General features: G+C 41.0%; 1 protein-coding gene across 1 annotated transcript in view; it reads right to left on the minus strand.

The window, feature by feature from the left end:
• LOC140209395 (chemokine-like protein TAFA-5) overlaps positions 1-17859 on the minus strand; it is a 271361-nt gene extending 253502 nt beyond the window's left edge. The window contains exon 1 of the mRNA XM_072277647.1: positions 17766-17859. Coding sequence (XP_072133748.1) covers positions 17766-17859 — 94 coding nt within the window. The remainder of the gene's footprint in view (positions 1-17765) is intronic.
• Positions 17860-18641: the final 782 nt, after the last annotated feature.

Below are 18641 nucleotides of genomic sequence, written 5' to 3' on the forward strand. Positions count from 1 at the left end.
ACTCCAACCAGTGGAAGCCCATTAGGTAATTGAGCCGCATGTTCAGGATGCCAAAGAACAGCCAAGGATTTTTAGAATCCACCTAGACTCTCTGACAAAATCTTGTCTTTGCCAAGTGTGCAAATTTTAAGTCCAAGTAAATATCTTTAAATTGTCCTTTATTGGGTGAACATACAGACGCATGTTTAGAGTCAAAGTCATAGAGGTATATAGCATGGAAACAAATCCTTCCACCAATCAAGTCCTCACCTATCAACAGATGCCCATTTTTACTAAATTCTACACTTTGCAGAATGTCATGTAAAAGCAGAACAGTGCAATTTATACCATTACAGATTTCCATTGGGAAAGTTATATTTCAAGTACTGTACCTGTTACCTTTAATCTCTCTATCACTGCTGTCAGGTTCTGTTGAAATAGCACCTGAATGGTGACCAGGTGATGGATTAGTAGTTCTCTATGTTTAGGAGTTCAACACTAAAGTCACCTTCATAGTGCTGCCAAATCTATCCATATACTTGATCTTAGCCACGAAGACTATACGATATGGCATATCTTCATCACTGTCCAGTACTGATGCAAAGCTGCCAATGGAAGAACTTTTAATATAGGTACAGTATTTGGGTTTATGGTTGCAGCAGCTTGAGCCATGGCAGCTCATCTGTTGCCAACAGGCCTGCCCCTCGACCCTCCTCAGATCTTCCAAAGAACCGAGAGAGTTGACCAGATAAAATACCTTACAAATCTTACATTTTTATTGCAACAATTAAAATTCTACACTTTGTAACGTAATAAAGAAAATATGAAAGTGCAACAAAAATTCAAAGGAACAAAAAAAACTGAAAGCACAAAACAAAGAAAAACAATGCTTACGGGACTGATGGTGTACAGCCATGAGGGAAGAGAATTAGCTGGAACATTGTGAACAATAGTACCTTTTGAATAATATTATAATCTTTAATTATGTGTAGAGGAGCATTGCATTCCCAACAAGTCAAGGCTGAAGTCCACTGAGCTCAGTATAGGCAGAAACCATGCAAGGGAATACCCAGCCAATTTCATAACCAGTGACTGCATGTGGTATCCTAGCAACCAAGGCCTTTTCAGAACTTTTTCTCAAACTGCCTCTCTCACCATGAAATTATGGCCGATCAAACTACAATTATTCTTCAGATCTGAAATAAAAACAGTTCACAAGGGACAAAGGAAATGTAGAGATATTGTGGAGGACATGCACTCTACCAGCAAGGAGGTATTTGCAGGACTACAGTGTATTAAGGTAGATGTATACCCAGGGCCTGGCCAAGTGCATCCTCAGATTTGTAGGAGGCAAGAGAGGAAATTGCAGAGGCCTTTGTCAAGAGATACTGTATTTGTTTCATTGTTAGCCACCGATGAGGCTCTTTTGTTTAAGAAGTGTAGCAAAGGCAAGCCAAGGAACTACAGGCTGCTCGGCCTGACATCAGTACTGGGGAAGTTACTGGAAGGAATTCAGAGGGACAGGATCCTCAAGCATTTGGACAGGCAAAACAGTCCAAATATTGGTAGAATCCTAATCTAATTAGGTGGAGTCAGCATGACTTTGTGCATGGGAGGCCATACATTAGAGACTTTAGAAGAGGTAACCAAAAAGGTAAATGAGAGTTTTCAGTCGATGTTGTCCATTTGGATTTTAACAAGGCCATCAAAATGGTTCTACTTAATAGACTGGTCTGCAATGAGAGGTGAATGATAATCAGAGTTTTTGATGAATGTTGTCAATCTGGATTTCAGCAACAATGTCCCACATGATAGACTGGTCTAGAAGGTTAGGTTCCATGGAATCCAGGGAGAGCTAGTTTGGTGCATCCAAAATTGGCTCAGAGATAGGAAGCTGAGGATGGAAGTTGAAAGTGGTTTCTCAAAATGGAGGCCTGTAATTAGGTGATGGGGGTCAGTGTTAGGACCCTTGTTATTTGTTATTCGTGCAGCACCGTGTAAAAGTCTTAGGCACCCTAGAATTTTATATGGTTTCAGATGGTATGGCTTCCACAGAGCCCTGATCTCAACACCACTGAGGTTGTCCGGGATTACCTGGAGAGACAGAAGCAAGCAAGTCAGACAAATCTGCAGGAGAACTGGGGCAAGTTCTCCAAGATGCTTGGAATAAACTACCGGCCAATTTTCTAATAAAACTGTATGACGGTGTGGCTAATGCAGGTTTAAAGGCAGTCGCATCAAATATTAATTTGATTTAGTTCTTTAATGTTCTCTATTGGAATATTTTTGAGATTTAAAAATAATGAAATGTAACATCTCTGAAAGCATCTTCGCTTTACAGAATTTTTTTTACGTGTGCCTAAGACTTTTGCACACAGCTGTATAAATGATTTGAATGCAAATCCAAAGAGCATGATCAGCAGAGCAGGTGTCGCTGATCGTGAAGGCTGTTGTCAATGTTAACCAGTTAGGGAAGTGGGCCAAGGACTGGTAAACGGATTTCAACACAGATGAGTGCAAGGTGATATTTGTAAAGTCAGACTCCCCCTAAGACTGATACTAAGGATGGTGGGGCACTAAAGATTGTGATTGAACAGTTAAGACTTAGGAGTGCAAGTGCATAGTTCATTGAAAATGGCAACACAGCCAAACAGGGTGGTGATAAAGGCATTTAGCATGCTGGTCTTCACTCATGTCACTGAGCTTAGGAGTTAGAACATAACGTTGCAGTCATACAAGTTGTTGGTAAGGCCGCATGTGGAGCACCGTGCACAGTCTTGGTCACCTGTTATTGGAAAGATGTGGGTAAACTGGAAAGAGTGCAGAAAATACTTATGAGAATGTTACAAGGACTGGAGGGTCTGAGTTATAGTGAGAGTTTGGCCAGGATAGATCTTTGTGATTGATGCAGGTACAACCGTATCACTTCAGAAGTACTTAAAAAGGTACCTAAAAGTTTGGGGATTAGAGAAATATGGGCCAACCACAGGAAACTGAGACGAGCTGAGTAGGCACCATATTTGGCATGGACTCATTAGACTCAAGGGCCTGTATCCACGCGGTATTCCTCTATGCCTCTATAACAAATGTTCCCAACATTTCTTATGCCATGTGCCAATTCCTTTAAACAAGGAGTCTACGGCCCCCAAGTTGGGGAACCCTGCTCTATTTCAGCTCATATAGATCCGTTACACTACAAATTTTCATCCACTGATTCAATCTGAAACAAAATTAAGGTTCTAAGAAGTGTTCCGCAAGAACAAAATTAGTACTAAAATGACCATTGATAAAATGACATTTTATCAATGCATCATTGAAAGCATCCCAATGGGATGCATCACAGCTCAGTATAGCAACTGCTCTGCCTAAGACCACAAGAAACTGCTGAGAGCATTGGACACAGCTCAGCACATCAAGGAAACCAGCTTCCCCTCCACGGACCTGACTATATTTCTCATGGCTTTCATAAAACAGCTAACCATCTATTCATATAGTGGCTCAAGAAATTACAGAGAATACATGGAGTAAATTTACAGTGTTTACTACTCACAATCAGACATGCGTCATGAAATTTATTAACTCCATACAATTGCCCCTAATTTATAATAAAGCAAATCAATAAATGTAATTAAATGATAATGGCAATAGTTAGTCCATCAACTAAATCATTATGAGCTTGATGAATTAGGCATACTAATCTGAGCAACTTTTTGACTTAAATTGTTGATTGCTAACACAAATTCAAAAGCAACAGAAATGTGGAAAAAAAGGCATTTACACAGAAAGCCATGTATACAACAGCTACTTCCCTATTTTCCGATCTATCCTGGCTAAAATTTGACAAACTTTCTGTGGATTGAACTTTGACAATGAACTCTAATATGATCCATGTTTCTTAGCACAATATAATAAGTTACGTCCGTGGATATTTGAAGAAAACTACAGCAAGCCTTAATGTAACTTTCTTTCCTTGGAATACAAACCAAAAAAATGCCAGGAAAAAAAAATCATCTGGGTAGGTAGATGAAAAGTCTTGAAATATTAACACCATTTCTCCTCAGATCCTACCTGAACTGTGGAATATACCTAGCAACATTCTGCTAGAAGAACTTGACATTTTGAGCAACCACGGGGGGAGGAAAGGAATTGCTGACATTTTGGGTGAAAACCGTGCTTACATTTCAAATTTCCAGCAACTAGAGTTTTTTTTTTTGCTTTTGATTTCTGCATCTATATTTCTTTAGCATCAATGTGAAGTATGCTTGTAGAAATATATATTCATTCAAAAGGACTCAACAGTCCTTTTGAGTTTGTAAAGGTTTAGCTTCCTTTTTTGGTCCCCCATAGCAATCCTTACAGCATGTTGTTCCATTAAACAAAAAGCACCCCAAGAACAAAAAAACTCCCCCCATTGATTTATCTCAGTGACCTTTGTTAGTCAAATTGAAGGAAAATTATCTTGAAAAGATTATAAGTTATTTGTAATAGAAGGGGATAAATTTGGGGCTGGATTCTCCTGAGAGATACCAGCAACTTCACATGGAGCACCCTGTCAGGTTTTTGCCAACTGCATCGCACTGCTGGACTCAGCACTTACTCTGAATCTGTACGAGGTTAGACCTGGGGTAACTTAATCTATTTTTTTTGTTTCACTGAATAGAGATGACAAGGGACATGGGTGCATTTTAAATAATTTAAGCTTACTTTAATTAATTGAGTTTATGTACTTGTTTTGAAGTTGGTAACATTTTTATTGTGGTTAATTTTCATTAGCCTTTAAAAATTTTGACAGCAGGTCATTTCATTATTTCTATGGATGGGACCTATTATGAAGCAGCTATATAATGTTCTAAACATCTGAGCTTTGTGCTCTACAGTCTGGAAACCAAAAGGTCTCCAGATTTGATGATGTCAGAGGTGGATATAGATAGATTGCTGCTACCAAGATGTTGTTTTACCATTAATTCAAAAACTAATGTATGAATCAAAGGTTAAAAAAGTCAAGGGGAATACCTTTTGCACAAATATCATTGGAGTCTCATTGTGGAAGTGACCTATATAATTGGACTCAAAAAATAATCACATGTCTGGAGGGAGGAGTTGTTTCTAAGAATTATTAAAACAATGCAGTCATGTTAGTTTTCTACATCTAACTTTATCCGATACAAGCTTGATCTTAAAAGGCACAAAACAATACGCTTACAATGAACAACCGATCAACCAAATACAAGAGATGTTTGTTTTTTGTGGTGATAACACAGAAGAACAACAGCACGAAATAATATTCATGGGAAGTCCTAACACAGATTACTAATTCTTAAAAATTATTAATTCATCAAATAAGGGTGATGAAATAATGACATAATGTTGAGTGGATGCTGAGTGCTTTGTCCATCCTTATTGCAGCTCACTGCCATCCAAGGTCAAGCTCTATCATTCACAAACGAGAGAAAATCCACAGATGCTGGAAATCCAAGCAACACACACAAAATGCTGGAGGAAATCAGCAGGCCAGGCAGCATCTATGGAAAAGAGTATAGTCCACATTTTAGGCTGAGACCCTTCATCAGAACTAGAGAAAAAAAAAATAAGATGAGGAGTCACAGTTAGAATGTTGGGGAAATGGTGTTAGAAACACATGATAGATGAAACAGTTGGGGTGGGGGTTGAAATAAAGAGCTGGGAAGTTGATTGGTCAAAGAGATAAAGTGCTGGAGAAAGAAAAGGGGGAGGAGCACCAGAGGGAGGTGATGGTAGGTACCCTTTCCCTCTCACCTTATTTTCTTACCTACCCATTACCTCCCTCCAGAGCTCCTCCCCCTTTTCTTTCTTCCCTGGCCTTCTATCCTCTGCCAACTTTCTGCTTCTTCTGTCCTGTATCTCTTCAACCAATCAACTTCCCAACGTTTTTACTTCATCCCTCCCCCCACCCCGGGTTTGATCTATCACCTTGTGTTTCTTCCACTCCTCACCCCACCTTCTAACTCTGACTCCTCATCTTTTTTTCTCCAGTTCTGATGAAGGGTCTCAGCCCGAAACATTGACTGTACTCCTTTCTATTGATGCCGCCTGGCCTGCTGAGTTCCTCCAGTATTCTGTGTGTGCTGTAAGCTCTATCTTTGTCAGGTTACTTTTCAAACCATGGACATACCTTTTTAACATAGCATGTCTACTTTGGTTTCTCCAAGTCACAATGAGTCCATGGAATAAATGGTTTTCAAAAATCAGGTTTCTATCTGCTTCATCAATAATGTCCAATATGTGGAGGGAAATTAACAGTTGACATTTTGGGTCGAGACTCTTCAGGTAAGTCCAGCTTTGTTTGTAGCTCCAGATTGCAGCATCTGTAGCCTCACGTGTCTAATATAATTGCAGAAATTAAAAGGGCACCCAAATATTGATTTTATTTAGTGAAATAAATGCAGTTAATAAATTGTTATTATAAATACTTACTGCAACAAGCATTTTAACTCACATGAACTTAATTATATTAATTTACAAATCATGCAGCCTTGTTATCTTTGCAAGTCTAATTAACTTGTCTTTTTTATGTCCATTTAAATATGCATTTTTGACTGTTAATGCAGAACCGTCTGCAATTGCTGTTAATATGTTGTTCTCCCACTTACTTCCAATGCATGTGGCACAGTAGCGCATCTGTAGTCTGACAGTCTTTCAGCATCACCAATTGGGGTTCAATTCCCACTACTGTCCATACAGATTTTGTACCTTCGCCCCATGACTGTGTGGCATTCCTCTGGGTGCTCCGATTTCCTCTCACATTCCCAAGATAAATGGGTTAGGATTAGTAAATTGTGAGCATGTGCTGGCACTGGGTGACACTTGCAGACTGCCTCCCAGTACAATCTTCAGAATGTGTTGGTTATTGATGCAGAACGACACATTCCACTGTATATTTCAATATACTTGGGAAAAATAAAGCTGATCTTTAAATTTTACACCTTTGTTTTATTGATACACCTCATGATTATCATTCTTCCCAAATCCCTACCTCAGCTATTCACTATTTCTCAATTTTCCAAACATTTTTCACTTTAAAGTGTAAAGACATTTCAGTTGTGACTCTGGAACCATTTACTCCAATGTAAAGATAAAGTTCACATCTTTCTTGAAAAGTTATTAATACCAAAATATTTGTTTCCAAATTGCTTAAAATTTTATACTGTAAATCACAATATTATGCAGTACACTATAATGATTACTGATATTTTCTCACAATCCATTCCTTAGAAAACAGCACAAAACCTCAAGTGAACTTTGCACCTATTAATTATCAGAATCACAGGGATTGGTACAAGGAACTTTGTTGTTTGCATAGTGAAATGGAGAGATTATTTGTGGTCTGACAAGCAAGTCCGTGAACAAGTTGCCAGAGGTAGTTGTACAGGCAGGTACAATCAGAATATTTCAAATGCATTTGGTCAAGTACATAAATAAGAAAGGAGTAGAAGGATATGGGCTTAATGCAAGAAGATGGTACTCGTGTAGATATGCATCGTGGTCGGGATAGATGAAGGGACTGTTTCCATTCTGTATGACCCTATAATAGTGTCCTAAAACTCATAATAATATATTAAAATATAATAAATTTTAAGTTTCTTCTATGCATAAAAATACAGCAGAACTCTGACAAATACAGTCTGCTACTTAAGCACGCAACCAAGAGGAAATCTGCAGATGCTTGAATTTCAAGCAACACACATAAAAGTTGCTGGTGAATGCAGCAGGCCAGGCAGCATCTCTAGGAAGAGGTACAGTCGACGTTTCAGGCCGAGACCCTTCGTCAGGACTAACTGAAGAATGAGCTAGTAAGAGATTTGAAGGTGGGAGGGGGAGGGAGAGATCCAAAACGATAGGAGAAGACAGGAGGGGGAGGGATGGAGCCAAGAGCTAGACAGTTGATTGGCAAAAGGGATACAAGAGGATCATGGGACAGAAGGCCTAGGGAGAAAGGGGGAGGGGGGAAGCCCAGAGGATAGGCAAGGGGTACAGTGAGGGAGACAGAGGGAGAAAAAGGAGAGAGAGAAAATGAATGTGTGTATATAAATAAATAATGGATGGGGTACGGAGGGCGGTGGGGCATTAGAGTAAGTCGGTCAAAATGTGGTCGAAAAGTTGAACAGCCAAAGAAATTACACATGGGGAGCAGTGAGAGATGGTTTCACTGAACTCCCGCTAATGCCCCACCTTCCCCTCGTACCCCATCGGTTATTTATATGCACACATTCTTTTTCTCTCTCTCCTTTTTCTCCCTCTGTCCCCCTCACTATACCCCTTGCCCATCCTCTGGGCTTCCCCCCTCCCCCTTTTCTTTCTCCCTAGGCCTCCTGTCCCATGATCCTCTCATATCCTTTTTGCCAATCAACTGTCCAGCTCTTGGTTCGATCCCTCCCCCTCCCCCTCCAACTTTCAAATCTCTTACTAACTCTTCCTTCAGTTAGTCCTGACGAAGGGTCTCGGCCCAAAACGCCGATTGTACCTCTTCCTAGAGATGCTGCTGGGCCTGCTGCGTTCACCAGCAACTTTTATGAGTGTTGCCTGCTACTTAAACGCATCATTTTAAACACTATTACAGGGAAGTTACTGTATGTTTCCATTCAATTGTAAAATAATTCACTTGTGAGTTTCTATTTTGTATTTATGAATGCACTTAGCTTCCAAGTTTTCTATACCATCCATGGAATCTATGCCATTATCAAGGACACACACAGTATTACTGCCTCTGTAATACCATGTGCTTTTGCTCTTGCTTCAGTTAATCTGCTGAAATGCACAGCCATGGCTTTATTCATTCCAAACTTTGCTCGCACAGAGCATAGAATGACCATGGACTTTTATTTGACTAAATTTCTCTTTCACATCAGAGCTAGCAAACAAGAAGCACAAAATATTTCACAAAATGTGGATCAGTTCCACCATTCCCTCCTAAGCATATCTACACTGGTCCCCCATTTTCAAGTCTCTGAACACTAGTCGTCAGCAGCAGGTCATTACAATTAGTCCTCCTCCAGTAGATCTAGGAAAATAAGCCACCCCATTCCTAAAAGCTCTTCTTCTACAATAAGCAGCATTTAAAACAAGTCCTGTCAAAATTGCAGATGGGTTTCACAACCCTCACTTGATTTGTGCCTACTTTGTTTGAAGAGTTCTTTTATACTTTATACTTTATTGTCACCAAACAATTGATACTAGAACGTACAATCATCACAGTGATATTTGATTATGCATTTCCCGCTCCCTGGATTACAAATATTTAATATTAAAAATAGTAAAAATTGGTACATATTAAAAAAATTAAATTATAAATAGAAAATAGAAAAATGGAAAGTAAGGTAGTGCAAAAAAACAAGAGGCAGGTCCGGACATTTGGAGGGTACGGCCCAGATCCAGGTCAGGATCCATTCAGCAGTCTTATCACAGTTGGAAAGAAGCTGTTCCCAAATCTGGCCATACAAGTCTTCAAGCTCCTGAGCTTTCTCCCGGAGGGAAGGGGGACGAAAAGTGTGCTGGCTGGGTGGGTCGTGTCCTTGATTATCTTGGCAGCACTGCTCTGACAGCATGCGGTGTAGAGTGAGTCCACGGACGGAAGATTGGTTTGTGTGATGTGCTGCACCATGTTCATGATCTTCTGCAGCTTCTTTTGGTCTTGGACAGGAAGAGGCATTATCTAATCACTACTTGATTGTCAGCGAAACACCAATTGGTTATGAAGTTGAATAAGCTTATTCAGCCTATCAAGTCTTTACTAACTTACTTAATGGCAGTTCAGGTAGACCACTCTCCTGAACGTTACCATTGAATCTGCTGCTACTTTTACCCATTGTAGGGGTAGCTCCTCTAAGACACTTCAGGACTGAAATTTTCTTGCACTTGACTGTATAGAGGCACATAAAATCATGAGGGGTAGAGATAGGGTGAACATGAGATCAGGGAAGGAGAACTAAAAATTGGAGCACATAGGGTTTAAGGTGTGAGGTTAAAGATTCGAAAGGGGCAACAACTTTATGCAGAGAGTACTGAGCACATGGAATACTCTGCCAGAGGCAGGTACAATAACAACACTTAGATGACATTAATACATGGCAGAGGTTTAGAATATAGGTCAAATGTGGATAAATAGGACAAACCTGCTGGCCGCCATTGTCAGCATGGATGAGTTGATCAAAGGGGCCTGTTCCATGCTGCATTACTCTATGACACGATGGCATTCCAGACATCAACTTTTGACAGTATACAAAGACTTCTCTCATTACTTTTCATTTCTCTGTCAATCACCTCCATTCCTTTCTGACCTTCCACCAATGGAAGCAGACTTTATCCACTCTGTATGCCCTTCATGAAGTCAAATACCTCTCACAAAACCTGCAATAATTCCCATCTTCATCAAAAGCACTCAATAATTCCTCCAAACCCACACGAAGCTGAAGACCAAGCTTCAGTATCATTTCCTAGGTTTTATGTCAGCTGTCTTTGAAGGTCTACCCTGTATTTCCATACCTAAGGGATATTTAATCATAGATGACTGTGCTACAAGATATATGTCCACTCAACTTTAATAAAGACCACATTAAAATGGAATTCCCAGAATTCAGTTATAACTTCAATTTTACAGGTTCACACCAACTCTCTTCTTCAAACATGGTTAATGACAGATTGATGAACTGTTTACAAACACAACTGGGGGATCTACTATATTTGTGATAATAGTTGTGGAGAATAACAGGCACTACTGCTGTTTCCTTAGTTATGACTAACTGATCCCAGAGCTGTAACAATGTGTAGAAAGTTCCAACAGCAGTTTGCTTGAAAGAAAACCATAAAAAGTATGCTCTGCTTCTACATTTCAGTCAAGATGATGGATGTGTATCCTGGAACATAACTGTCCATTTTACTCCACAGATGCTGCCCAGCTTAGAATGTAGAACACCACATCACAGTACAGTCTCTTCAGCCCATGATATTGTGTTGACTTTATAATGAAGATAAGATCAATGTAACCCCCCCCCCACCGCTCCTACATAACCCTTCAGTTTTCTATGCTCAGATTCTATGACCTATTGAGCTTCTCCAGCAGTTTGCTTTGCACCATCTAATATGATGATTTTAGTCTAGTCTGAATTACCAATTATTTTCCAGTATTGTGGACAGTAAACGAGAAAGAATTGAGGCATATTGTCATATTTAAGTGCAGGAACTGATTCTGAATACCAATCATTAATCATGCTCCCTCCCAATTGAGATAATGTGTGGATATGGAGTGGGGGGAAGGGGGGGGAGGGGGGAGGGGGAAGGGGGGAGGGGAGGGGGGGAAGGGATCTCCACAAAGGAACATAAATCAGTCCAATTAATTGAATTTAAAAAACAAGTAACTTCTCTAAGGAATGGAAGGGAAGAAAGATTTCAGATTACCTATTGTGTTGCCTATGGCAGAAAAATCAGAACAAACAATAAATGCTGGTCATGTGGAGGAAGAATCATACCAGAGTAGAAAGCCCTCAAATGAAATTCTGGGGAATGCATTAGCTACATTAATAGGTCAATGCATCCTCCCTAGAAATAAAACAGCTGAGCTTTTCCAGTATTCATGAGTGACCAGGAGCAGAGGGGATCCTTTGAAGCTTTATCAAGCCTAAGATTATGAGTAGATAATTGTGATTTAGCAGAATTAAAGTACTTCATCAGCAGCAGATTTATTTGTGGAATCCAGGAGTCCAGATAAAATTACACCAAACTGTGCAAGTGCTAACATTCTGAGACAACTTTTAACGTCCTCCCAAACTAAGCCACCACCCACTAGGTGTTGCAGCTGAAATCAGTGAGTAATATATTTCAACATACAAGGCGATGACAATGTACAAACTCACTGGATGATGATCTTTGAAGGGAATGAACTGAGAGAATTAAAAGATATACAATGTGATTTTCATTGGAGGAGAGCAGAAAAATGTCACAGCTATATTTAGAAGCAGTTCCATACAGCAGTTGGGCCTAACAAAAGTAGACAGGAGAAGATCATAAATGATGCTTCAATACAAGCATCCACTTCAGCTGCACAATTCACAAATCCATTTGCAATGTGTTTCAGGGAACAGAAAAATGGAAAGCAAATACTTTGCTGAAGCCAAGACAAATCATCCACCAAGAAATGTTCCAGTGGTTTTCAAGTGGAATCAAAGCAGAAAAGACAGCCTGACTAAGACAGTCTCTCTAGCCCCAGCTGAGAGGCCTATTTCCTGTGAATAAATTCGGAAAGTGCTGAGAAATCAAGAGGAGAGCTTAAACTTGCCTTGATCCAAGAGACCTTAATGGACCCTGACCCTATGATGAGCAAGGATGTTAGCTACCCATAAAAGGAGCATTTTATTATTGTAAATTTTAACAGGATGCACCACGAGCCTCACCCAGGGGCGGTACACTTGGCAGCATAACCAAGTTCTCAGACAACTGGCATCAATCTTGGAACAGAGGCCAATCATCACAAATGCTCTCCCACAAACATCGGCAGGAAATGTCCACATTACATGATTTGTACCAGCAGGCCAACCTCCAGAGCACCATATAACATCAAAAGATGGGAGCATTCTGCAGGTTACTCGGAATTGGAAAATGGACGTGGACTTGGGAAAAAAAAGCTTGTGTTTCCCCCAGACATTGCAGCTACAACACTCTGGCCAGACATGGTCCTGTCGTCCACAACAGCCAAGCTGGCATATGTTGTGGAATTGACAGTACCATGGGAAGATGGTGTCGAAGAAGCTTATGAGAGGAAAAAGACCAAGAACTGGCAACTGAAGTTGCCCAGAATGGCTGGAAGACCAAGATTTTCCCTGTAGAAGTGGGATGCAGGGGATTCTTTGCTACATCTACAACCAGTCTATTGAAGAAGATGGGGGTGAGGGGTCACTCCCTCCAACAAGCAATCAAGTCCTTGTCAAATGCAGCAGAAGCAGCAGCAATTGGATTTGGATTAAAAGGAAAGACAACAACTGGGCTGCAAGATGAAGACAGGAGGGTATGGAACTGAGGGGGGTGTATCAGGGACACCTGGTAGCACCATTGAGCCCTCTGGAGATGTCATGGGCTTATCAACGAAACATCAAAGAAGGAGGGTGCCCACCTGATGACCCCGATGATGTACCTACCCTCCCTCCTTGTCACCACTCCAAACCCACTGCCAACATTGAGAGTGCCAACTTACGATAGGGATTGAAACATCAAGTCCTAGTAGCTCTACTGTACCTGATTAATAATTTCTGATATGTGCATTCGATAAAGAGTTAATATTTAATACAAAGGCAAAAAAAAATTCTGGAAGTACTCAGCAATTCAGGGAGCATCTGTGGAAAAAGAAACAAAACTATTGTTTCCGGTCAATGAACCTTCATCAGAACTAGGAACTAGGACAAGTATGCTTTTGAAGTTCACCATTAATACGTTACCTTTCCAAATGAATGCCATTTGGAATCAACACAGCTCTGGAGGGTTTCTCAACAGATACTGCATGCTGTGCTTAAAAGACTCAGTCAGGGAAGTTTGCAGCGGATGACAAATTGGCCTTCCAAAATAAATGAACAGAACAGGCAAATTTAGACTATTGCTGCAAACTGAGAGCCCTGGAGATCAGATAAAGAAAGAAGCAAATGAAGTTGAACAAGAAAAAAAAAAGTTCAATATGAAAAAAATCTCTATTATGGGTCAGATAATCACAAGAGATGGTCCAAAGTTATATCCTTCAATGATCAAGGCAGCAGAGTACATATGGAGCTCAACAAAACTTACAGATGAACAATACTTGGTTTTATCAATTGCATGAGCATGTTCCTGTCCCATCTCAGTCAGCTGAGTGAGCCAAACAACTGACCAATGAGATTGTGAAGTGGCCCTGCTTAAATACTCATGAGCAGCTGCTCCAACATAGGCATCAGTCACAGCAGAATGCATGACGGAGTACTCTGATAAGGAGCTGACACTGCAGGAAGACGACTCAGAAAAGAGCCTCACAGCAGGAGGGTCAGCCAGGAGAAAATACAAGCAGAGCCCTGACAGTTCCAGTGACACATTGTGCACAAGTTACTGGCTGTGATATTTGGTCTGCAAATATTTTACCAATAAACATATTGGAAAACTCCATACATGCACAAAGATCACAGCCACTCAAGATAATTCCTGCAGCACCACTGAGTACCAAGGTGGCTGTAGAAATTGGAAGTACAAAATACAAATGCTGGAACAGGGAGCAAATAAAAACACAAACAAACAAAAAGATGCTGGAGGTGCTTAATGATTCAGGCAGCATCTGTGGAAGGAAATGAGCAATGTTTCAGATTGAAACTCTTCTCTGAACTCAGAGGACTGGGGCAGATATCCAGTGTAAAATGATGAGGGAAAGGGAGTGAAGTTAGTAATAGGTGAATCCAAGTAAAGAGGTTTGGTGGGCTGATAGAGGATGGAAGAGTAGATCTAATGACAAAGGCTAGGAAGTAAGGGGCAATTGGGAGGAGAAAGACAAATATAAAGTTTTTATGATGGCTGGGCAAATATAAATTTGTAGCCAATTCTCCTATGTGACCCTGTCTAATGAAACAAGAAATGATGAGAACACTGAGTTTGAGAAAATGAAATTGGCAGGACAAAATTCCAATCTCTCATCCACTGATACTGGAGAATGAGGAGCATATTAGACAAATTGATAAAATTTAATGCCTTACGTAATTCAGTCAGAATGAAAAAACACAACCTGTTCCTGACCAGACTTCCATGTGACATCTGAACAGTGTACTCAAAATGACCTGATCTTCAGAAGCACAAAGTTCATTGCCCCCAAACTGCAATGTTTTGTTCTGCAGAATAAAATTATCCACTGGCCATGAATGAACAGAGAGAGATCAAGGATCAGTGAGAACTTGTGAGATTTTTCCCCCTCAGGGACAGAGCCTGATCACTTCACTTAACATGGGATATTGGGAAGGTTGATAATGGTGTGATAGTGGATAACAATTTGCAGAAGACATCATTACAGCGAGACCCTTAATTAGAAAAGCCTACCTCCGTAATACTCTAACCCAAGGGTTCCCAACCTTGTTTTATGCCATGGAGCCTTAACATTATCAGGGTGTCCATGGACCACAGGTTGAGAAACCCTGCTCTAATCAAAGATAACAAGGACCTCTGCATATGAACTTGAAACAGCTGAAACTGGAATCCAAATAAGGGAAAAAGGAACTGAAATGGCCAAAAGAGTAGTACAGCACCAGAGCAAAGGTACCAATGACTTTCTACTGCTGGACGCTTGAGGTACAGTGAGGATAAAGTATAAAAATAGATGAGGCAGAACGCAGTAGTGACTCACACGTACTTGTACAAGGTCATCATGAAGGAGGGCATCTCTCGTTGGGAAAATACCACATGAGAAAGGACATCAGAAGTAATCTGAAGCGGTTATAACCCTACACAGGACCAATGCCACAGCCTGATAAAAGGCTCCTAAGAATCAAAACCAATAAGGGCCGCATACAGAGAGGCAGAAATACTAACCCAGACATGGGGTGGCTTTGTCTCAAGCTAACGGACGCTTTTCCCCCCTAGATGATGAAGAAAAATCGTTACAAAAAGATGAAACAGCATCTCTGAAAGTAGAAAGTTTCAGTCTGGAGAAGCACCTTCGGGTTTGTGGATATTTCAGCTTTCACTATTAAAAGAGAGATGCAACTTAATACAGGACGGTTTTGGACGATGAATGACGTCACCCATTTAAGGATTTGCCACGTGACTCGTGCTTTGCGCTACAACAAATTGCAGAAAGTTTCAGGTGGCTTATTTGGAAAAGTCTGTCGTATAGTTTAACATTTCCATTAATAAAGGACTTTGTTATTTCCTTAATTAGTAACTATTTTACAGTTCATAGAGAACGAAGATAGAGGAGACAGAGAGAATGTTGCATATTTGAGCTTTAATTAGTTCAGTACTCAGTGGATTTCCGATTTGATACCATCACCGCAGCACCTACTGACTAGAGGTGATAATCTAGGTTGGAGAAGACACAGTTCGACTGGTAACCCATTGCTTTGTGCACCCTCTACTGACCAGTTCAAAATAGCATTACGGTAGTCGAAACGGTTGCTGCAGGCGCTCTCCGTGGAAAACTGAGTGTGGCGATGGGAGAAACTACGAAACGGCCATTACTGTCATTTCCCTTCTGCCGTTGTTCATATTCGATCCATTTAGCAATAATAATGCGTACATGATAAGCACGTTCAGCCTTTTACACAGCTGCATCCTGTTGAGAAAGTGAATGGATTGTCCATAGGATTTAGATGAGAATCCCGAGTTGGCTAGTATTTATTATAATAGAAATTCCTTCTGCCAATTTCAGACTGCTTTGCTCTGTACGACAGAACCGCCAATTCTTTTCGAAATACTTCTATTGACCATGTATTTAATAGGTTTTCACGAGCATTTCCTTGTTACGAATAGTTACGGGTATTCATTCCGCCACACTAGCGAAAACTTATCTGCTTCAACCCAAGGGGCAGAGAGCATTATCGTGGAACTCAATTTAATTGTATAGGTCCATCCTAGAGCAAATAAATGTAATTTGATTTAATCAAGCATATCTGGTTTATATTTATATATAGTCTGAAAACTTTCAGGATGTTTAAAAAAAGTGTTTCGAACAGAAACCCCCCTTACCCCAAGCTTCAGCAATAGGAGTTTGAAAAAACTGGAATTAAGTTGTGCCCAACAGTCATGTCATATAGAGCAAATTGGCAAATGAACATGAAAACCTAGTTCAGGCAACAAGATTAGACCTATGAACACGCTTTGCACAGCCTGGCACACATTCACGGGACACAGGTGGTTGCTTGTTTGTGTATCGGCTTGACAGGACAAAATTGCTCTTATTTCCTGCTGAATGCTAAATTTGCTGCTGCAAGCTGCCAGCTCCCCCCGGCACCGTTCCTTTATAATCTATGTGTTAGAGCGGTTAGGAATTGGGGGTGGGGGCAGTAACGCCCAGTAAATGGTGCTTTCGCAATAATTCTGTCAAACTTTGCCGTCCGTTTGTGGTCATAGACGCGAACAATAACGTGCGGTCTGTCCTGACGTGTGCAGAGGCAGCCTTGCGCCGGCAGCCCTCTCGTTCACCTGTCTAACCTACCAGTCATTTTCATATACTGGCCCACAAGTTGTGTGCCACGGTTTGGGAGGCGTCAGGCCCACGATTCAACACCGCTAGCTTTTGAAAGTCTCGCAGCATTCCCGAAAAACAGAGAGTTCTGCTAGAGTAATTTCTAGTTCTTATTCCCCAATTTAACATCTGACAGCGACCGTGCGGAATTAAACGTACTGGTGCTCTATCATAACACACCTATTTCACTGGTTAAATCCGCTGGAGTACATGAGTGTGTTTAGTTACTGACATGTAACCACGGTGCCGAATAGATGCCGTCGTCCCCATGTACGCACCAGAAAATGCGTACATATTTATTGTAATTACGCAGGCGTGTATAGGTGTCTAAACATTTTTCGCTGCAGGATGTATATTCATCTCAATAATCAAAGCCGTTTGGCATGGTTGTGATATCAGTTCCATGCCCAAATATTACACAGTAAAGGCATCTGAAATCAGGGGTTGTTGGAAGAAACAGAATGTAATTGGCGGCAATCCTCCTCGGTATCTAGCACTTGAACTTTATCGGGCTAGCTTTAAGGAAAGGTGTGACAGAATATTGCAGTGCTATTTATCACGGTAGGCAACCATTTACCTTCTTTGACTAAGTGCGAGTAGATGATCCAGACGAGGAGGCAGCAAAGGGCTGCTCCTGCCCCAGTGCAGAGCCCCCTCCAGGCCGGCAGCATGTTCGGATCTCCCGGCTTCAGAGCTCAGCTTCTGTGCGTCTCATCTGCACCAAGACCACACATGCAGATCCTCTCTCCACATTCAAGCCCCAGAAGTCGCTATCGATTTCAGTGAGAAAAAAAAAGACACAACACTAATCCAAAAACAAGGCACCTGTGTAAATCTCCAGTCTGGACTGTCACCGATCGCGCGAATCCACTAAGCGCACACCAGGAGATCCACGGGGCGCGATGTGCATCTGGGTTGTAAAAGCCCCGATCGCTGCCCTTTCTCCTCTTCCACGCTATAAGAACCACATTCTACTTGAACCCTGCAGCAATGAGGTCTCCAACTGCAGCTAGTCACTGCTTGGCAGCGTCTATTGATCGCCTGTTGTAATTATCCAGATATGCAACAGCGCGTAATTAACCCTGCTAGTGCTGCGATCGGCACATAAATAAGTCAAGGGTGTTTAATTTACTGACTGGCGTGTCATTAAAATATTCACGCTGGCGAGGTTAGCTTTTTTTCTTTATGGAGCGGGGAGAAAAGTTTGTGTAACGCGTGATGCACAAATACATCTCTGCTGCAGATTGTGTTTTTAAGGTAGCCCAGTCAGCGGCGTGACGAGCAAAGTGCTCCCGTTCGCTTATTGTTCCTTAACAGCCGCCATGTATCATATTATACCAGTCCAGCTATTTTTATAAGGTTAAACTTAACAAATACTTCCTCCGACGAACTGCCAAGTGTGTGTGTTTTTTTTTCTAAAGAGGTCTCGGAAACGGACCATTTTAAACTGAAA

This window comes from Mobula birostris, chromosome 14 (assembly GCF_030028105.1).
Source record: "Mobula birostris isolate sMobBir1 chromosome 14, sMobBir1.hap1, whole genome shotgun sequence".
NCBI classification, from domain to species: domain Eukaryota; kingdom Metazoa; phylum Chordata; class Chondrichthyes; order Myliobatiformes; family Myliobatidae; genus Mobula; species Mobula birostris.